This window comes from Theobroma cacao, chromosome 4 (assembly GCF_000208745.1).
Source record: "Theobroma cacao cultivar B97-61/B2 chromosome 4, Criollo_cocoa_genome_V2, whole genome shotgun sequence".
Taxonomy (NCBI): domain Eukaryota; kingdom Viridiplantae; phylum Streptophyta; class Magnoliopsida; order Malvales; family Malvaceae; genus Theobroma; species Theobroma cacao.
Genome location: NC_030853.1, coordinates 30,021,668 through 30,039,470, shown reverse-complemented (window position 1 = coordinate 30,039,470; position 17,803 = coordinate 30,021,668). Strand labels below are relative to the sequence as shown.

At 33.6% G+C, this 17,803-nt stretch overlaps 3 protein-coding genes across 4 annotated transcripts; all 3 read left to right on the top strand.

The window, feature by feature from the left end:
• On the top strand, window positions 1,139-4,868 carry LOC18603403 (sugar transporter ERD6-like 16). Of its 2 annotated transcripts, none has more exons than XM_007035362.2 (18): window positions 1,139-1,506; window positions 1,781-1,843; window positions 1,927-2,016; window positions 2,115-2,174; window positions 2,272-2,337; window positions 2,428-2,493; window positions 2,583-2,658; window positions 2,798-2,862; window positions 2,948-3,040; window positions 3,134-3,214; window positions 3,300-3,384; window positions 3,474-3,520; window positions 3,614-3,676; window positions 3,772-3,831; window positions 3,924-3,977; window positions 4,057-4,116; window positions 4,240-4,354; window positions 4,437-4,868. In XM_007035362.2, the coding sequence occupies exons 1-18, from the start codon at window positions 1,327-1,329 to the stop codon at window positions 4,550-4,552; spliced, it is 1,440 nt and encodes a 479-aa protein (XP_007035424.1). In that variant the 5' UTR covers window positions 1,139-1,326; the 3' UTR covers window positions 4,553-4,868. The 2 variants fall into 2 exon arrangements, with proteins under 2 accessions (XP_007035424.1, XP_017975706.1); XM_018120217.1 differs by having other exon boundaries at window positions 1,159-1,506; window positions 1,702-1,843.
• On the top strand, window positions 5,495-10,213 carry LOC18603402 (LEC14B homolog). The gene is made up of 11 exons (XM_007035361.2): window positions 5,495-5,629; window positions 6,101-6,151; window positions 6,234-6,729; window positions 6,870-6,989; window positions 7,113-7,190; window positions 7,590-7,766; window positions 7,940-8,017; window positions 8,166-8,341; window positions 8,593-8,751; window positions 9,273-9,333; window positions 9,667-10,213. The coding sequence occupies exons 3-11, from the start codon at window positions 6,349-6,351 to the stop codon at window positions 9,850-9,852; spliced, it is 1,416 nt and encodes a 471-aa protein (XP_007035423.2). The 5' UTR covers window positions 5,495-5,629; window positions 6,101-6,151; window positions 6,234-6,348; the 3' UTR covers window positions 9,853-10,213.
• On the top strand, window positions 10,940-11,920 carry LOC18603401. The gene is made up of 2 exons (XM_007035360.2): window positions 10,940-11,323; window positions 11,474-11,920. Exons 1-2 carry the CDS (start codon window positions 11,176-11,178, stop codon window positions 11,593-11,595), a joined length of 270 nt encoding a protein of 89 aa, XP_007035422.2. The 5' UTR covers window positions 10,940-11,175; the 3' UTR covers window positions 11,596-11,920.

Genomic DNA, 17,803 nt, shown 5'->3' with positions numbered 1-17,803 from the left:
TGAAATAAATGTCCATTATTGAAAATCATATAGTATTAAGTTTGATTTTTTAGTTGCTCTTTTCAATACAATTAAGGTTCTGTTTGGTAGGAAGGAAAATTTTTTCCAAAAAAGGTTTTCATGAATTTTAACTATTTGGAATAGAAAAAATAAATTTTTCATGTAAAATATTTTATGGTTGATTATGTAAAATGTCTTACTTCTTAAATAATAAAAGCTAATGGGAAATATTGAGTTAAACTACCTATAATTTCTAAATTATTTTCAACCTTTTTTCAAAAAAAAAAAATCAAAGCATATTAGTCAAATTAAATGGAAAAAATTCAACTAAATGGCAAATGGATTTGGGACCACATCTGCTTACAATAGATCATAGTAGGTGTACGACATTAATTATGCCCTTAACAAATATCTATGGTGGAAGTTACTTAATTATCCTCTAATTACATTTAAACAGCAATTACCCTTTTCTTTTCTTTTAGATATAGGCATTCTTTTGACATGAATACCATTAATGTTTACTAAAAATGGCTAATGTTAATATAGTAATAGTTTTTTGACCTTTTTCTTAATACCAATAACTTTTAAACAACTAATAACATAATTTTTCAACTTAATTCATCAAAATCAAAATTTTTATTTTAATTTTCGTGAAAATTAAAGAAATACACATATGTAGAGATGAAGAGTATATATATAAAAGATTTTGATAAAATCGAAGCGAACAATTTTAGTCAAACACGAAAACGATTACCATAAATGCCTACCAATGCTTTCATTTGACCAATTGATTTTAAGGTCAATTATGAAGTTATAATACTAAGCAAAATGTATCAGAAATGTCCAATAGAATTTTTGCGGCTTCTGCATTTCAAGATATCCATTTGATGAATGTGTAACGAAGATAAAGCTGTTCCATAGTTACAATGCACCACGTCAGTGACAGCTTCGTTCTCACATGGAAATCCAGCCCTTTGCCAATCTGCCAATGGCGGGCTGATCTTCCTCTGACTCACTCTTCAATCATTGACAACAAGACAAATATTCTATTAAATATGACGCCAATAATAAAATTTTTTCTGTGTGAAGACAGAAAAGGGCCAAGGAAGAAAGCCATGGATGGCCATTTACTTGTCTAAATAGTTAAATAAAAATATCTACATGTCGAAGAGTGAGAAAAATCTTGAAGGGGTGATGTCTATATAAAGCTCATCTTCAAATCTGGCTTTCGCGCACACCTTGGCTGCTACTTTGGCTGTCTGTCTCTCTTTTGGCTTTCTTTTTCTGCTTGGACTCCCAGGTTGTGTACTAGAGAGGGAGAGAGAGATGGCAATTGGGCAGTTGAAAGATGTTGAAACAGGTGAAATTAATGGCCTTGAAGATTTAGAGAAACCATTGATTGTTGAAGAGCAAACGGTTGTCGGTAGTGATGAAAGTGGATCCATTTGGATGGTTTTGATCTGCACATTTGTTGCTGTCTGTGGTTCTTTTGAATTCGGATCTTGTGTGAGTACCTTTACTTCTCTGAAACTTCATATTTGTTTTGTCATTAAAGCTTTCAGAACCAAGTTTTCTGTTTCTTTTCTCTTCTTTTTTCTTTCACCTTCATCAGTTCGAGGTAGCTCCTGGTTTAAACGAAGTTCTTGGTTACTAAATTGTTTTTCTTTTTTCCTTTGTGTTTTTGTTTTTCATTTTGGTTAGGAGCCAAAACTAGAAAATGAACAAAAAACCAACCAAAAAAACAAAAGGTTTGTTCAGCTTAAGCTAATTCTTTTGGCAGGTGGGCTATTCAGCACCCACTCAATCTGCTATCAGGGAAGATCTTAATCTGTCTCTAGCTGAGGTTGGCCTTCTGTTTCTCTTTCCATTCTTGATTAATGCTTCCATATTACATAAGGAGTCACTAACCTGTTATCAGAATTTCAGTTCTCAATGTTTGGCTCTATCTTAACAATTGGTGCAATGCTTGGTGCTGTCACTAGTGGTCGGATTGCAGACCTCATTGGTCGAAAAGGGGTATGTTAAAAGTTTCAGAATGTGATTGCAAAAAAGCAAGAGTTTTTAAATTGGTTATCTCCATTGCACTAAACTTCCTGGAATCTTCATGGAGTCAGGCAATGAGACTGTCAGCTGCTTTCTGCAGTACTGGATGGCTTGCTGTATATTTCTCTAAGGTATGCACTTGCTGCTCATCTCAGACTACTTAAGATTTTGGCAAAACCATCAAAAAATTTTGATAAAGTACCTACATTTGCATGTCTCCTAATGTAGGGGGCTCTGTCACTGGATATTGGAAGGTTTTCCACTGGATATGGCATTGGAGTTTTCTCCTATGTGGTAATTTTTCTGAAAAAACTATGTATTTCTTGATAGAGTACTGATAACTGATAAGTAATGTTTTAATAAATTTACCAACTAAATGAACAGGTTCCAATCTTCATAGCCGAGATAGCACCAAAGAATCTCCGAGGAGGACTCGCAACATTGAATCAGGTGAGAGCCTGGAAGAATCATAAGACTTCTGAATAATGGTTAGCAGTGTGGTCTCTGTCTTCACCCTCCTCACTTTCTTTTCCATGCAGCTCATGATTGTTACTGGTTCATCAGTTGCATTTTTAATAGGAACAATCATACCATGGAGGGCACTGGCTCTGACTGGTAATCCTAATTATTCTTCAAATTTGTAAATGTACCAAGATTGTGATCTATGTTCTTTACGTAAATTATCAAAGCAATTAATCATAATCAAAAGCCAAAGAGAAGATTATTAAACTAATTGTTGGTATTATTTTTGAAGGACTTGTGCCATGCATTTTCCTGCTTGTTGGTCTCTGTTTCATTCCTGAATCTCCTAGATGGCTGGTAAGCATTTCAATAGATACTACTTCCACACTTTCTATAAACAAAATAAAAGCATGGCATAACTGCTGAAAATCATCGATGGCAGGCAAAGGTTGGCCACAGCAAAGAATTTCAGGTTGCTTTACGAAAACTTCGTGGCAAAGATGCTGATATCACTCAGGAAGCTGCAGAAATTCAAGTATTTACCTTCAATTATAGACTACTGAAAAATCACTAGTACCAAGTTGACATACATGTAATAGCTATGCTCATTACTTTGGTGTCTCAACAGGTATACATTGAAACTCTTCAAAGCCTTCCCAAAACTAGAATATCGGACTTGTTTCAACCAAAATACTTTGGTTCAGTGATTGTGAGTTACTTCTTTCTTGACATCTGATGAATTAAAGATTCTTGCTTTAGTGGTTTCTGATACAACCTTTCTGTATGATGTTCAGATTGGAGTTGCATTAATGGTATTCCAACAGTTTGGAGGAATCAATGGAATAACCTTCTATGCAAGTGAAACCTTTGCATCAGCTGGTAAACAATAGATTCTAGGCACCTTATTTCAATGCCCGTTGTCATTAGACTTCCATATTGAAACCCAAAACTCTATAAACAAATTGCAGGCCTTTCTTCAGAAAAAACTGGAACCATAGCTTATGCTTGTGTTCAGGTAATTACCTTCTGTCATTCTGATAAAAAAAAAAAAATTCAATGAAAATTCTTTTCCTTTCTTAACTCAGCCATCTGAAAATAAATTTTATAGGTCCCTATAACTATTGCTGGAGCAATGTTAATGGACAGGTCAGGAAGGAGACCACTCATAATGGTAAAAAGTCATCCCATCATGTTTTGGTTTTCTTCTTACCTCTCGAATTTTGAAGGGAAATTTGGTATGAGAGCGTATGCTTTTTCCATATACAGGTGTCTGCCACTGGCACATTTCTTGGCTGCTTTCTTGCTGGCACTTCTTTCTATCTCAAGGTAAGTCGTAATAATTGTCTATCTGTGAAATGATCTTTTGTCTAGCCCTTCCTGTTTCAGTTGTTCAATCTGTTCAATGATTTATGAATCAGGACCACAGTCTTTTGCCTGAATGGGTGCCAATATTAGCTGTTGGTGGAGTATTGGTAAGTAATATGTCTAAGATCTTACTATTTGTTTGTCCCTTTTTCACTCTATTTTTCATATTTTTTCCAATGTTATCAGATTTATATAGCATCTTTCTCAATTGGAATGGGAGCAGTTCCTTGGGTAATTATGTCTGAGGTGAGCTGGGATCCTCTTAATCTTGTTTACTTTAAACCAGATAAAGCCATAAGGAATTAATTAGGATTCTGACAAGGACAGTGCAGAATTAAACTGAAAACCTATTGTTTTGGGTGTGCCCAGATTTTCCCCATAAATGTCAAGGGAGTTGCTGGCAGCTTGGTAGTCCTGGTGAACTGGCTAGGTGCTTGGGCAGTCTCCTACACATTCAACTTTCTCATGAGCTGGAGTCCCTCAGGTGAATAAAGCAAGAACCTGGTAACTGTTTCAGAACTAAACTCTGATTCTGTCTCAACATGTTTGGTTTCTGTCATTTTCAGGCACCTTTTTTGTCTACTCCGGATTCTCTGTGATGACTGTCCTATTCGTGGCAAAGTTTGTCCCAGAAACCAAAGGGAAAACACTGGAGGAAATCCAGGCATCCATCAATTCATAAAGGGGCAAAAGCAATCTACTGGTTCAAAGCTTATAACACATAAATATCTGCAGAAGATGCCGAAATTTCCAAGTCATGACACCGCATGAATTGATGGCTTCGACCCCGTACTCAACTCTTGTGGACTACCAATGGATCTGATGGAAAGTTATTACTGGATAAAGGATCATGCAGCTCTAGGCAGTGTCCCCCAGCTCATTTTGCCTTTGTTTATTCAATTTTAGGATAGGATAGATATAGAATAGATTCTCTCATGTTAACGTAATAAGCTCCAAGCATGGCAAGCTTATATGAATGAAGTCTTGCTTTGTTAGAATCACTCTTGAGTAGACCTATCCATGGGCCGGGTGGCTCATTGGGCCCATGGGCCTAACCCGATAGAGTCAAGTCTTGGCAAAATTGTTAAAACCCAAATTCAATTTGATTCGAGATATTATCATATTAATAAATTATTTTACTTAATATTAATTTTTAAATAAATGGATTGGACTGATTCTTAAATTAAATTTTGAAATTGTCAATCGAGGTCAATTTTGAGAAGTAATGTTCAAATTCAATATTTAAAATTAACACGTAATTAAACTGTCTAAATTTTAAATTTAACTTGAATGATTTAACTAATTACTGAATTAAAACTAGGTCAAAACCTTTTGACCATAATATATTTACACCATTAATTATCAATTTATCACGCTAAAACTTCAAAAACAACCAAAAAAAAAGAAAAAAAAGTGTAAACCTTAAAACGCAACGTTTGGATCACTTGTTAGTTGTTACTGCAAATTAGAAAAGTGCGGAGAGCAATATGGGAGTACTTTTGTCGTCACTACGCGCGTGATTACACGACACATGATCATGATCGAACACGTGTAACGTTGTCTTCCAATGAACCGTACTTGTCGCTTATACTTCTCCGAAGAGGGAAAAGAAAGGAAAGCCATTTTTCGTATGCAAAAATGGTAATAATAATAATAATAATAATAATAATAATAAAAACACAAAGCGAGTATATAAAGGACACTTTGATCAATCAACCCTCTTTAGATCCGCTGTTCCGCTGGCAAACTCAAGAAGGAGGTAAGACACGAAATTTGTTACTTTGATTTTTTTTTTCCTGTTTGGTTGCTGAGAAAATGGAGGAAATCAAGGAATTTGAAAAGCTGAGTGACTGTTTCATTCAAAAGAAAAGAAGCTGACTGTTTTATTTGAATAATTCTCTTTTATCTTGTAGTTTTCACTGTTTTGTTTGACCGGACTGATATCAATTCTCTTCCTTTTCTTAATTTGATCAGAAAAAGTTTGTGTTTGTTTGTTTAGCTATGATTTCAAAGTTTGAAACTTATCACTTTCCTCTTGTTTTTCTCAGCAACCAAACAGATTTTTTGTTTCTTAGATATTCAGTTTTGCGATGTTATTTGAATTGGAGCTTTCACCAAAGCTTCAATTTTTGGGGAAGTTATTAGTATTACTTTTTACTGTAAAAAAAACTTTCAACCCTACAAAGCTTGATTTTAATTAGTCTTATCACTTATGTGGCTCCAAATGCAGATAATTTGAATGTTAATGAAGCAAAGTACCTGTAAATTTTGGGAACAAAAGGTGATTTTTTCTTTTTTAATTTGTTTGTGTTGTTGAAGAGCTTGAATTATGACATTTTAAGTAAAACTGTCTCTATTTGCAGGATCGGCAAAGGAGAGAACTAAGTTACAGATTTTACAGTGATATGAAAGATTGCTGGGGTTCTACATTAAGTGGAAATTGTATATTTGGTTTTATTTATATAGTTGGTGTACATAATGAGTAGGCTTCGGAAGGATGTTAATGCTTGTAATGAAGGGAATGCCCTTAGTAGAACTTGTGCAAGACAAGGTTGTAGTGAGAATTCTGGTTACCTTGATCATGATATTTTTCAACTCACAAACCTTAGATCAGGACCCCATGACCTTTTGTCCCGGGGTGTGCCAGGCAGGATGAAACTACCTGTTTCTACGTTGAAAATGTTGGTTGGGCGAGAGGGTAATTATACGGGAAGAGGTAGATTTACATCAGCTGATAGTTGTCATGTTTTAAGCCGGTATTTGCCTGTCAATGGTCCCTGGTGGGTGGACCAGGTGAAAAGTCGCGCATATGTCTCTCAGTTTTCAGCCGATGGTTCTCTTTTTGTTGCTGGATTCCAGGTATTGTTTCATTCCCTTGGGCTACAAATGGAATAGTGATCACTTGTATAGTTGTTTCACTCACTGGTTATTTGGCTTTGCTTAATGTGAGTGTTCATTATCTTATTCTTTGACTGATTTTACTCATTTCCTTGAGGCAGAGAAGCCACATTAGGATATATAATGTGGACAGGGGATGGAAAGTTAAGAAGGACATCATGGCTAAAAGCTTGAGATGGACAATTACTGATACCTCTCTTTCACCAGATCAACGTTTTCTTGTAAGTGTGTTACTATTGTTTGTTGGGTTAAAATTTTTAGTTACTGGTATTCTTTCATCATTTTGTCCCTCTCCCCTCTTTCTTTTGGTTCCATTTCATTTAACTTAATTGCTATTATTGCAGGTGTATGCTAGTTTATCCCCTATTGTCCACATTGTGAATGTTGGATCCGCTGCAACAGAGTCAGTTGCAAACATTACAGTATGTTCTAAAAGTGCTACTAACTTTAAAATTTATTCTTTGTAGGAATATTGACTAGTTTAAGTATTATTGCAAATGAATATGCTCAATGTTGCCAAATAAAATGAGCTCTTCTCTGTAATCTTAGATGTCAGTAAATGGTTATGAAGTTTATGAACTAAAGAAAATGCCATTCTGCCTCCAGAAATGGATTAGGTAATCATTACATCGGATGGTCTGAGAGAAATATTTAATCTGCTTCATTCTCAAGAGCATCTTTAAACGTTAAAAATTGGGGGTGAGGGACTTTGTATTGCTAATTGCTATGATAAAGTCAATTAATACCAGCTGCAAGTCATATCATCCATTTTGAGTTGTTGCTTTTGGTTCTAAATTAATACTAGCGCTTTTCTTATGCAGGAAATTCATGACAGTTTGGATTTTGCTGGTGATCATGATGATGATGATGGATTCGGGATCTTCTCTGTGAAATTTTCTACTGATGGAAGAGAGCTTGTAGCAGCAAGCAATGATAATTCTATACATGTTTATGATCTTGAGGCAAAAAGGCCTAGCCTCCTAATCCCAGCTCACAAGGTATCACAATTAATTGTCATGCCAACACATTGTTAAAGTCTTTTTCCTTAAGTGCAGGGCGTCCCAACTTTCAATGATTATCTTAGTATAAAATTTGGCTTTATTGAATAGATGAATATCAAACTTGAAGGTGTTTAGAGATACTAAAGTCCTATTCCCAATTTCTCTTGCAGTCTGATGTCAACACTGTGTGCTTTGCAGACGAAACTGGGCATCTCATATTTTCTGGCAGTGACGATCATCTTTGTAAGGTAAATTTATACGTTTGTCGCGTTGAAGATTCATGTAATGTTGATCCCAACTTTCAGCAATTATCTTATATATGCTAATTTGGCGTTGGTTGAAATCAAAGTGGCATCTTGTATGATAAAAAAAGCCCTTTTTTATTGGCTTGAGCAGGTGTGGGACAGGCGTTGCTTTGTCACTAAAGGAAAAGCAGCTGGGGTCTTGATGGGACACCTAGAAGGCATTACATTCATTGATAGCCGTGGAGATGGCCGTTATTTTATTTCAAATGGCAAAGATCAGACCACAAAACTCTGGGATATACGAAAGATGTCCTCCAATGCTGCATAGTAAATTTATATTAACTCCCTTTTCTACCTCTTGAAGTTTTTGGCATTACTTCTTGAAGTTCATGATATTTTCTTTTTTTTTTTTAATTTGATATATAAATCATATCAGTGAAATATTGATTTTAGTAATTATTCAGTAGTATCAGCTTTGAGCTTACAACTATGCTCAAATTTATAATGGTTAAGGGCTCTGGTCTTTTTTGCCAATGCTTTCTGTATTTCTTACCACTAATATTTATTTCTTTAAACAGCACTCCAAGGCTAAGAGATCCTGAGTGGGACTACAGATGGATGGATTACCCAACTCATGCAAGAGCCTTGAAACATCCCCATGATCAGTCAATAGCAACATACAGAGGCCATTCAGTGTTGTGTACTTTGATTCGTTGTTACTTCTCTCCATCGTATAGGTAATCTAATATAGGCATGCCATGGTTGGGCTGTGCTTCATTAAAAATGCTTGCTTGTCTAACTTTCTCAAGACTTGGGCTATACTTACACCTTTTCTGAAATCTTAGTCTGAATGCAGCCAGCTGAAAACCTTTCCTGAGGTCACATGGTTTGATCTCTTTTCTTTCATTAAGACTGGGCTTTAGCTATAATTTCACATCTAACCTCCACATTATATTTCAACGTTTTACGTTAAGTGGCTTGATATGTGTATCATACAACTTAAGTTTGCCTCATGACTTTGCTAGCCAAATTGGGTAGTCATTCCGAGTTTCTGACCCCCTTATCTCATTTCAAGTTTTGCAAATTCTGCTAGATTTTATCAACAACACCTGTTTGAGTTGAGTTGCTGGAAGAACTAGACAGTCTGGTTATTAACTTCTTCTGGTTCAGGGTTTACATTTACCCTTGAGATTGTGCATTCAATTAGCAGGTGCAGGCCTTTACAATATTTTCTAACTTTGCAAATCACATTTTGCAGCACTGGTCAAAAGTACATTTACACTGGCTCTAGTGATGGTTCTCTTTTTATATATGATTTGGTAAGTATCCCATTTCATCATTTCTTTTTCCAACTAATTTATGTAAGATACTCCTTCGTTCTCTTCTTTCCCCCCCTTGAAAAAGTTGATCAGTTGGATGAAAAACATGGACGAAATGCTAAGCTGGCTTCGGAATCTATACTGAAGTTTATACTTTACATCTTTCTGTTCTTGCTCTGTAAAATTTGCCTATGGGATTGGATTGCTTGCTTAGATCATGGTGTTCCAATCATTTCTAAGCTGTCCCCTGCCATGGAACCTATCTGAGCTCAGTTAGACACCATTTCCTTTGCCATTATCTCAAAGCAAGTTGTAACTAGGCATTCTTTGTAGGTGAGTGGAGCTCAAGTAGCAAGTCATCACCATCACGACGCTCCAGTGAGAGATTGTAGTTGGCATCCGTTCTATCCAATGATGATCACCTCCTCCTGGGACGGTGTCATTGCCAGATGGGAATTTCCCGGCGGCAATGAAGAACCCTCACGATGGGAGCCGAATCATAGAGGACCTTTCTTTTGAAAATCTCTATGGGTTCCGCAAATACAGGTTAGATACCATGCAAGTTTATCAATCCTCTCTCCTGCCTCAAAGAGTGCAACAGTTTGTATAGGTAAATTCATAGAGGTTTTGCTTAATTTGAATTCAGCATTACAGAAGTGGCTGGAAATAGGGCATGGTAAAAATGTGTGAAAAACCATTTTGTTTGACCACAAATGTATGTAGTTCAGCTCTTTTGCTGCTTCTATGTTCGCGTTTTTCATGTTGCTATTATTTCTTGGGGGTGGGAACCAAACATCAAGCATTTGTGCTCAAAACCAGACTTCAACTTTCAAAAATTTTGGTTGACTCGTCTAGCAGGATACCAGTTACTTGTTAGATATCTTGACTCGTATCTTATCTTATATGATAGCACTTTATATTTGATTAAATTTTTGAATTTTTATTTGAATTCATATTCAAAATTTTTAAATATTATATACAAAAAGTAATATATATAAAATTAAAATTTAATATTAATAATTATTATTTATAATCATATTCGAATAATGAATATATAAATTCAAATTTTATAAAAAATCGTGACATATAATAATTTTAAAGTAAATATTTTTCTATTTTTTAAGTTTTAATTCAAATTTCAAATGATTTTATTAGTTTTCAAAATAAACATTATGTTTTAAAAAAAATCTTTTGTTGAACTTGTGTATTCAGCTATTAATTAACGGTTAATGTTTTCGTTAGTTTGATGATATAATAATATTAAAATAATAATTTTTTTTATTAATTTTAAAAATTATTATTATATAATTTTTATTAATTTAAAAAAAGTAAGGGAATAAGGATAAATGCTCTCCAAGGGAGACCGGTGCTCTCGCACTTATTTTTTTTAAAAAAAAATTAGAATAATTTTTAAATTAATAAAAAAGTATTTTAGTTTAATTTTTTAGATAAAATATTTATTTTAAAAATTAATAAATTCGTATGAAATTTCTATTAAAACTAAAACAACATGCTATTTTACCCATAATTTTATTATCTGAATTGTTGTCAAATCTGATTATGAATACCTTAATTGGTAGCATAAGGCAAGATCGAGATACCAATTTAACATCATTGTTTAATCACACAAACCTTGGATCAATATAATCCACTGGAAACGACACTTAAACTTACTACAGGCTATGATATCTGGGGGAATTCCAAAGCTCACGTGGCATCACCTCCTGCATCGGCGCATTATCTCCCGCTGATTGTTTTTTTCCTTCTTCCTTTCATTGCTCCTGTCGTGCTCTTCACTATCTAGAGAAATCTTCTCTCAAGGAAACCAATCCAATCAAATCAATGGCTTCACCAACGGCTAAGATCGCATTCCGCATAGTAATAGGGGTTCTCCTCCTGCTGGCTCTCTTCTACGTCGGCCGTCCTCTTTACTGGAAAATCTCCGCCACCGTCCACGACATCCGCCACAACAAGCAAACCGTTCAACAAGGCAAAAGCCCACTTTTAAAATAGCCTTCTGTTTCTCTTATTTCAATTTGTGCTTCAATTTCTGATGCTGTGTAAAAAATCCATTTTTGTATGGTAATCTTAGTCCGTGCTTTTGATTTCTGACATTGTTGTTTGTGTTGGGTTTTTCCAGGTATCTCACAGATTATGCATGAGGCCCAGAAATCCGTGGGGTGGTTTCATGATGAATCCGACTCGGGGTTCCGTGAAGATCGCAAACAGGCTTCAAGGAGATTGCTTTTCAAGGTCTTGTGATGGGATTTTTTCTCGTTTGATTCCTCAATTTTATACAGTTATTGTTAACTTGTTATGTTAGTCAATGGCGTAGATCTGAGTTGCTCTTTGGGTGATTAATAATTTTAGTTTGGTTTATTTCAAGTAAAGTTACGAGAACGCTTTGTTGCTGTTTTAAATTGAAGGGTTTGGTTTTGTCTGTGTTTAGAGCAAGTGTAAGAGTTCTTCATTTTGTGATTAAGTAGAGTTGTACTGTTTTTGATGCATACAAATGTAATGAGTTTCAATGATGCTGTAACCAGAATTGTAAATGAGATGATTACTCTAAGACTTTTGCTTCTGTCAAGTGTTGGAAATTTTGGCTTATGGTGATTGAATCTTTGGTTATTACTCCATGAAAGGAAACCTTTTCCCATATCAATCACATATTGATGAAATGATCTCTTCTTTGAGGACTTAAAATGTTAGTTTTTTCCGAAATTCGATATCTCACAGTTAGATTACCGAGTCTTGTTCTGTTCAGAAGGAAGTGTCTGATTATCAGCAGCACCAGAAGAACTTGTTGTGCAGTTTCATCTTCATCAAACACTTCAAACTTCAGGACTTGTCTACTACCATCGGCAAACCATATGTGTATCCCTCTTGTTGTTTGATGTCTTTTTCCAGCTTGATTCCAGTGAACAATCTCATATCCATCGTTTCAGTGTTTGTCAATTGAAACTTTACTCTTGACTACATTGCAAAGAGAATACCAAACCGTTCAACAAGGTTTATATCAGTTGTTTCAGAGTTTATTCATTTTCCCTGTAATCAGCCTAAAATCTTATACTGTTGGAAGTCATTCAACAAGGTAATAATCCAAACTCTCATCAGTTCTAGCCGAGGCATCCCCAATGCAAGCAAACTATGAATCTTTCTAGCAAATCTGTATGGAATCCCTGGGCTATTAAGCCCAGCAAATGTAACTTTTAACCAGTCCTGTTATAGTCCTTTTGGGCTTAGGCTCCCATCTACTTTCCCCAGGTTCAAGTTAAACCCAAGTTTACTTGGTGGGTGTCGTTTGAGCTATTGGGTTAGCCCAACCAACCATTTCTCCATCTAAGCTATAATAAGCCTTTTATGATTTGTAAGAATCACCCCCACAAGTACATTTGACTAGAACTCCAAGTACCAATAATGCAAAGATGAACATAGACTCTGGAATCTTTAGACTTTGGGTGTCCACTGTGAGTTTTTGTTCAATTTTATTTTGGTTTATTTCGAAAAAAACAGAAAAATTCAGAGACAAGAGTATATAAATTTATCGATCTTTGTCGGTGTCTTGTCTCATGTTTCCACAAATTTCATTGTCTAATCTCTATTCATTGAACCTGAGGAAATCAAAAGGCAGGTTTATAATCATCTTGGAAACAAATATGTGGCACTTGCTTGAGCTTGACATCAAAATGGAAAACATAAATTCAAAAGCAACGACTAAGGCAATGAATGCCCTTTGGCTCCAACCCTAGTTTCAACATTCTTGCACAAAAAGTGGGCCCCCTCCCCTTTTCTTCTTCTAATACGCTATCAACAAGTAAATGGGAAACAGAGCAACGATTGGCTGAAAAACTTCTAGGTTTCCTTCACATCAACTCTATGATTCCATTGTCAAAGTCATAAGCAACATTATTGTAGCACTGGAAAAAAAAAAAAAATTCCAACACCCCTTTCCTACCATCTAGCCGCGCAGTTGCGACTTGGGAGCCCCCTCCTTTATACGTACCTGAAGGATCCTTTCACATACGTGACATGAGATTGACAATTGACTTACATTTATTTTAATAATTAAAACCCAATAATAATATGGTCGGCAAAACAATGATGTGAATTTACAAAAAATGTTATATTCAAATTTTTTTATTTTTGAAATAAAAACATTGCATATATAAAGTTTTTTATTGTCTCCAAGATTTAATGGTACAAATATTATAAAAATTGAATTTTGATTATTAATTTCTCAAGGAGCGATCATATCAACACTAATGCATTAAATCTCATTAGAGTTTAACAGTTAAATGTATTTGGACGAGAACAGTAATAAGATAGATGACTTCCATATAAGTTTTCGTCTTGCACCCTTTAAAAGAAGTTTATCAAAAGAAAAAAAAAATACTATTACTTTGCAATTTTCTATAGACTTTGTCTGCAATTGGTCTCATATATTTTCAATCTGTAATCAGTGAAAAGCATGATTACATGTGTTTGACATTGAAGGTTGCATAAGATTCTTAATATATATATATATATATTTGTAAATGTGTAGATTCTAGTCAACTAAAGCCCCATTTCTTAATGGCCACGCTTGTTGGTGCTTTGATTCTTTGTATCAAGCCATCGAGCTTGAGCTTTGAAAATAGATTCATTGAGTTGAAATTAATTAAAAAATTTGCTGGCAGGATTGTTGTTTAGCTGGAGAATCCAACACATATTCAACGTCAATTATTGTAATCTTCTCTCTGTTCATAGTAGAATCTCAAATGCTCTCTATCCAATAGATTGCACAGCTAAGTGTGACATCTTTTCTATGTCTTTGCCGCACACTTTGCGGCCAAACTAGCTGTTCCAGAAGAACTCATATCGTCTCCTTAAGTAGATTTATAGTATGATTTTTTTTTTAAATAATTGGAGAGAAGGGATTCAAACTTTACTCTTTAGATAAGAAATTATACACTAATAAATAAATCAAATACTCGAGTGCAGATTTATAACATCATTTTTAAGAAATATTTTTAATTTTTATCTCCAAATTAACCATAGATACCACGTTATGTAATCGATCAAAATAATCAAGCAAGAATTTCTAAATCGAGTTGAGTAGTTCGACTCATGAATAAAATTAGTTAGAATTATTTTAATCGTTAATTAATTTAAGAATTATTTTTTTATTTTCTTAAAATAGAACATATATTTATTTTTTTTAAGTTCATTTATCTTTGATTATTAAGTGGTTTTCCATTAATCATCTAAAATTCATTTAATATAAATGACTTTTTTTTTTCAAATATAAATACTACTCCCTCCCCTAAAAAGGTTAAGATTAGGAGGGGATTAGTTAGGTAACTAGACCTTGTTATAATTATTCATTATGTTAGGTTCGGTTTGATTAATATTTTTATTTTTATTATTTATTATTTTCTTTTATCATAACCAAACCCTAAACTGTAAACCCTAAAATCTAAACCCTAAACTTAAAGTAACCTCCCCTCATATACAAATAATAAAATGTGAAAAGTCAAATTGATCATGAGCAAATAATAACAATTTCATGCAATGTTATTATTTAATAAATTGTTTTCTCAAAAGAAAAAAGATAAAGTGAATTTTCTTTGGATGAAGGGGGATTTCATTAATTAATATCAAAATAAAAGAATCAAAATTAGAAATACCAAATCAAAAGTATCACAACCCTAAAAAAGTTAGTGCTTGGGGAGGGTTAGGAAGGAAAGGATCATGAGGAGAGAACAATGGCTTAAAAAATAAGGAAGAAAAAGATGATGCTGCTAATTAAATTAGTCTAATCATTGAGTGCCCATAGAAACTATAAAGTCTAATTACCTAGAAGAAAAATGGGCAATTTGCTTTCAGTCTTATCCTCAAAGCCCCCTCCCCTCCTCCCCCAAGTTTCTTTGCAAAGTCTATGCATTTTTTGGTAGGTTCTGTATACTTTCTTTAGTGGGGAGGAGGATGTGATCAAGCTAATACCACTAAGTACAAGATTGGTGACTTCTAATCATTTCTATTCTCTCATGCTTCTTATTTTTAAGTCTTTGCTTCCAATCCCTAGCTACATCACAAAAGGCTAGTTACCTTTTTATTACAATAAATATTTATTTATTATTATTGCAAGGGACCAATATCCTACTTAATGCCATGTATTTTTTTTTTGTGATAAAATATGTTTAGAGTTTCAAATTTTAATTAAATTGAAAGAAGATTTTCATATCTTATTTCTTTTACATATGATATAAATAGTAAATTTTTACGTGTTTAAATTCGTTTGACACCAATTACATAAGTATATCATATTAATCCCGACGTAAACTCGAATTAATCACAGTAATTTTATGTCTAAAATTATAATATAAACTAGATAATTTTTTTCATAATGTGAGAATGGTCCATATTCTCAACTCTTTTAATACTAATTCCCATGTGGTCCAAAGCCTTCCTTGGTCAATAAAGATAAACGATGGGCATTCATTGTTGATTTTGATTAGAGGAATAACCCACAACTCAATGGGAAATGATTTGATCAGTTAATTGACTCCTAAACTTTCTTGCACAAGGAGTGAACACGTTATTCTAGAAGAAACTCACGTGGGTTTTATTGGTGTTTGGTAACAAAGCCAATCCTATTCCAAGATATGCCCTAGCTTTGCAATAACAAGTTAAGATTGCTTCTTCTTTTTTTCTTTTTTTCCTTGGGTTTTGTATAAGCAAACAATTTAAAATTTTAATCATGGATTTTGGTCCCATAAAACTCTATTACGTGTCCGAACACTCTCATAATTAAGGATAAAAAAACGAGTCTTGACCGAGATAAAGGAAAAAGGATCGACGGGTAAAAGGAAAGCTCCTTTTATCCACATAAAGCTTCAAAAAATATATATAATTATTTTCTAAAATTCTTCTAATCCCCTTTTTAACTTTGCATTTTCTACTTTATCCAAAATATTGTATTAAGCATGCACTTTTATAGAGCCTCCACCATTGTGAAAAAGGAAGTTATATGTGGGACTATCTCTCAACCCATAAAGCCAATTCTCATTCAATGGTTCGGAAACAACATCTTTCTTTAGTGGAATACCCTTTGCCAACTAATCAAATGAGAATCCTCTAACTATAAATGGATTTGTAGTCAGGATTATTCTGACATTCACTTTCTAATCCCACTTTACATATTACCAATTTGAATATAAATTAAAAAGAAAATGATCATCGGGATATAATTTAATCCTACTTAAAATACGACAAAACTAAATCAGATAAAAGAGATTCGCAATGGATTGTCTAACGACAAATCAATCTAAAAAAACGAATAAGTAGTCTCTTTTAAACCATAATGACAGGCTTATACGACAAATTAACCTATTTCACTAGTATATCGAGAATTAAATTAGGATCTCAAACTTTCTTATAAAGGTAGATGCTATTTTAGATTATAAAATCAAACTTTATAAAGAAAATGATACTTTTTGCTCCCAATTTCTAAAAAATCTAAATTATATGTATATGATGTGACAAGAAACAGAAAAAAAATCGAGATTATATTTTTTAATATTTAACAAATAATTCAATAAAAATAGTTAAACCTCGAAGTTTCAATTTTGCCTAATAAATTGTGGAACTTGTAATTTTTCTTTTAATAAAACCCACTTTTAATTCTTAATAATACATTGAATATGATAATGATTTTTGGTTCCAACCAGTCCAAGATTGAAGATTCCAACCGTCAAAACTGAAGAAGAAAGTGGGTTTATTGGCTGAAATTGGATTACATCATTACTTCTAATTAATTATAATTATCAACTTTAATAAAAAAAATAATTTAAAAACAATGGACAAATAAAAGGTAGCCATCCATCCACGTTTGAATCCCACGAAGGGAAAAACATTACGTAGGAAAAGCACAATAGGGATTTCTTTCTTTATTTTCAGTTGTCAAATCAGATTGAAGGAAATGAAATACGTGGACCAATAGGAATTCCCCATTTCAGCAAAGGGTTTTTCAACGTCAAAGTGGGTCACACGACTCGGATTGGGATGTTAAAGCAGATTTTCAACTCTTTTAACCCAAATCTTTTTCTTTCCTTTTGGTCGGTTAATTGTTTGTTGCCGCTGTCTGCTAATCTTTGATTCACATTCAAAAGGAAAATTACCAATAGCTTTTACCCCTAAGGTAACATCAATTTTTTCAACGACGTTTAATCCAATTTTCCATCTCGTATTTAAGAATCATAAGTCTAATCGAATTTCAAATTTCGAATTTTTATCTTTATCATTTTTTTGAGATATTTCGAAATAAAGGCACTTATTACTCTTTTTTTCTTTATATTATAATTTTTTTTAAAATTTTAATATAAAATATATCAAAATCAAAATTTTTATCTTAATTTTTGTAAAATTAAAAAAAAGATAACGTCTCTGTATATCTATATATCTATATATATATATATATATATATATATAT

Coding starts and splice junctions, on each gene's coding strand:
- LOC18603403 (XM_007035362.2), top strand. CDS start 1,327: ATGGCAATTGGGCAGTTGAAAGATGTTGAAACAGGTGAAATTAATGGC. Junction 2,338..2,427: donor TTGGAGTTTTCTCCTATGTG/GTAATTTTTCTG, acceptor CTAAATGAACAG/GTTCCAATCTTCATAGCCGA. Junction 3,215..3,299: donor AATACTTTGGTTCAGTGATT/GTGAGTTACTTC, acceptor TATGATGTTCAG/ATTGGAGTTGCATTAATGGT.
- LOC18603401 (XM_007035360.2), top strand. CDS start 11,176: ATGGCTTCACCAACGGCTAAGATCGCATTCCGCATAGTAATAGGGGTT. Junction 11,324..11,473: donor CAAGCAAACCGTTCAACAAG/GCAAAAGCCCAC, acceptor GGGTTTTTCCAG/GTATCTCACAGATTATGCAT.
- LOC18603402 (XM_007035361.2), top strand. CDS start 6,349: ATGAGTAGGCTTCGGAAGGATGTTAATGCTTGTAATGAAGGGAATGCC. Junction 7,191..7,589: donor AGTCAGTTGCAAACATTACA/GTATGTTCTAAA, acceptor TTTCTTATGCAG/GAAATTCATGACAGTTTGGA. Junction 8,752..9,272: donor TACTTCTCTCCATCGTATAG/GTAATCTAATAT, acceptor CACATTTTGCAG/CACTGGTCAAAAGTACATTT.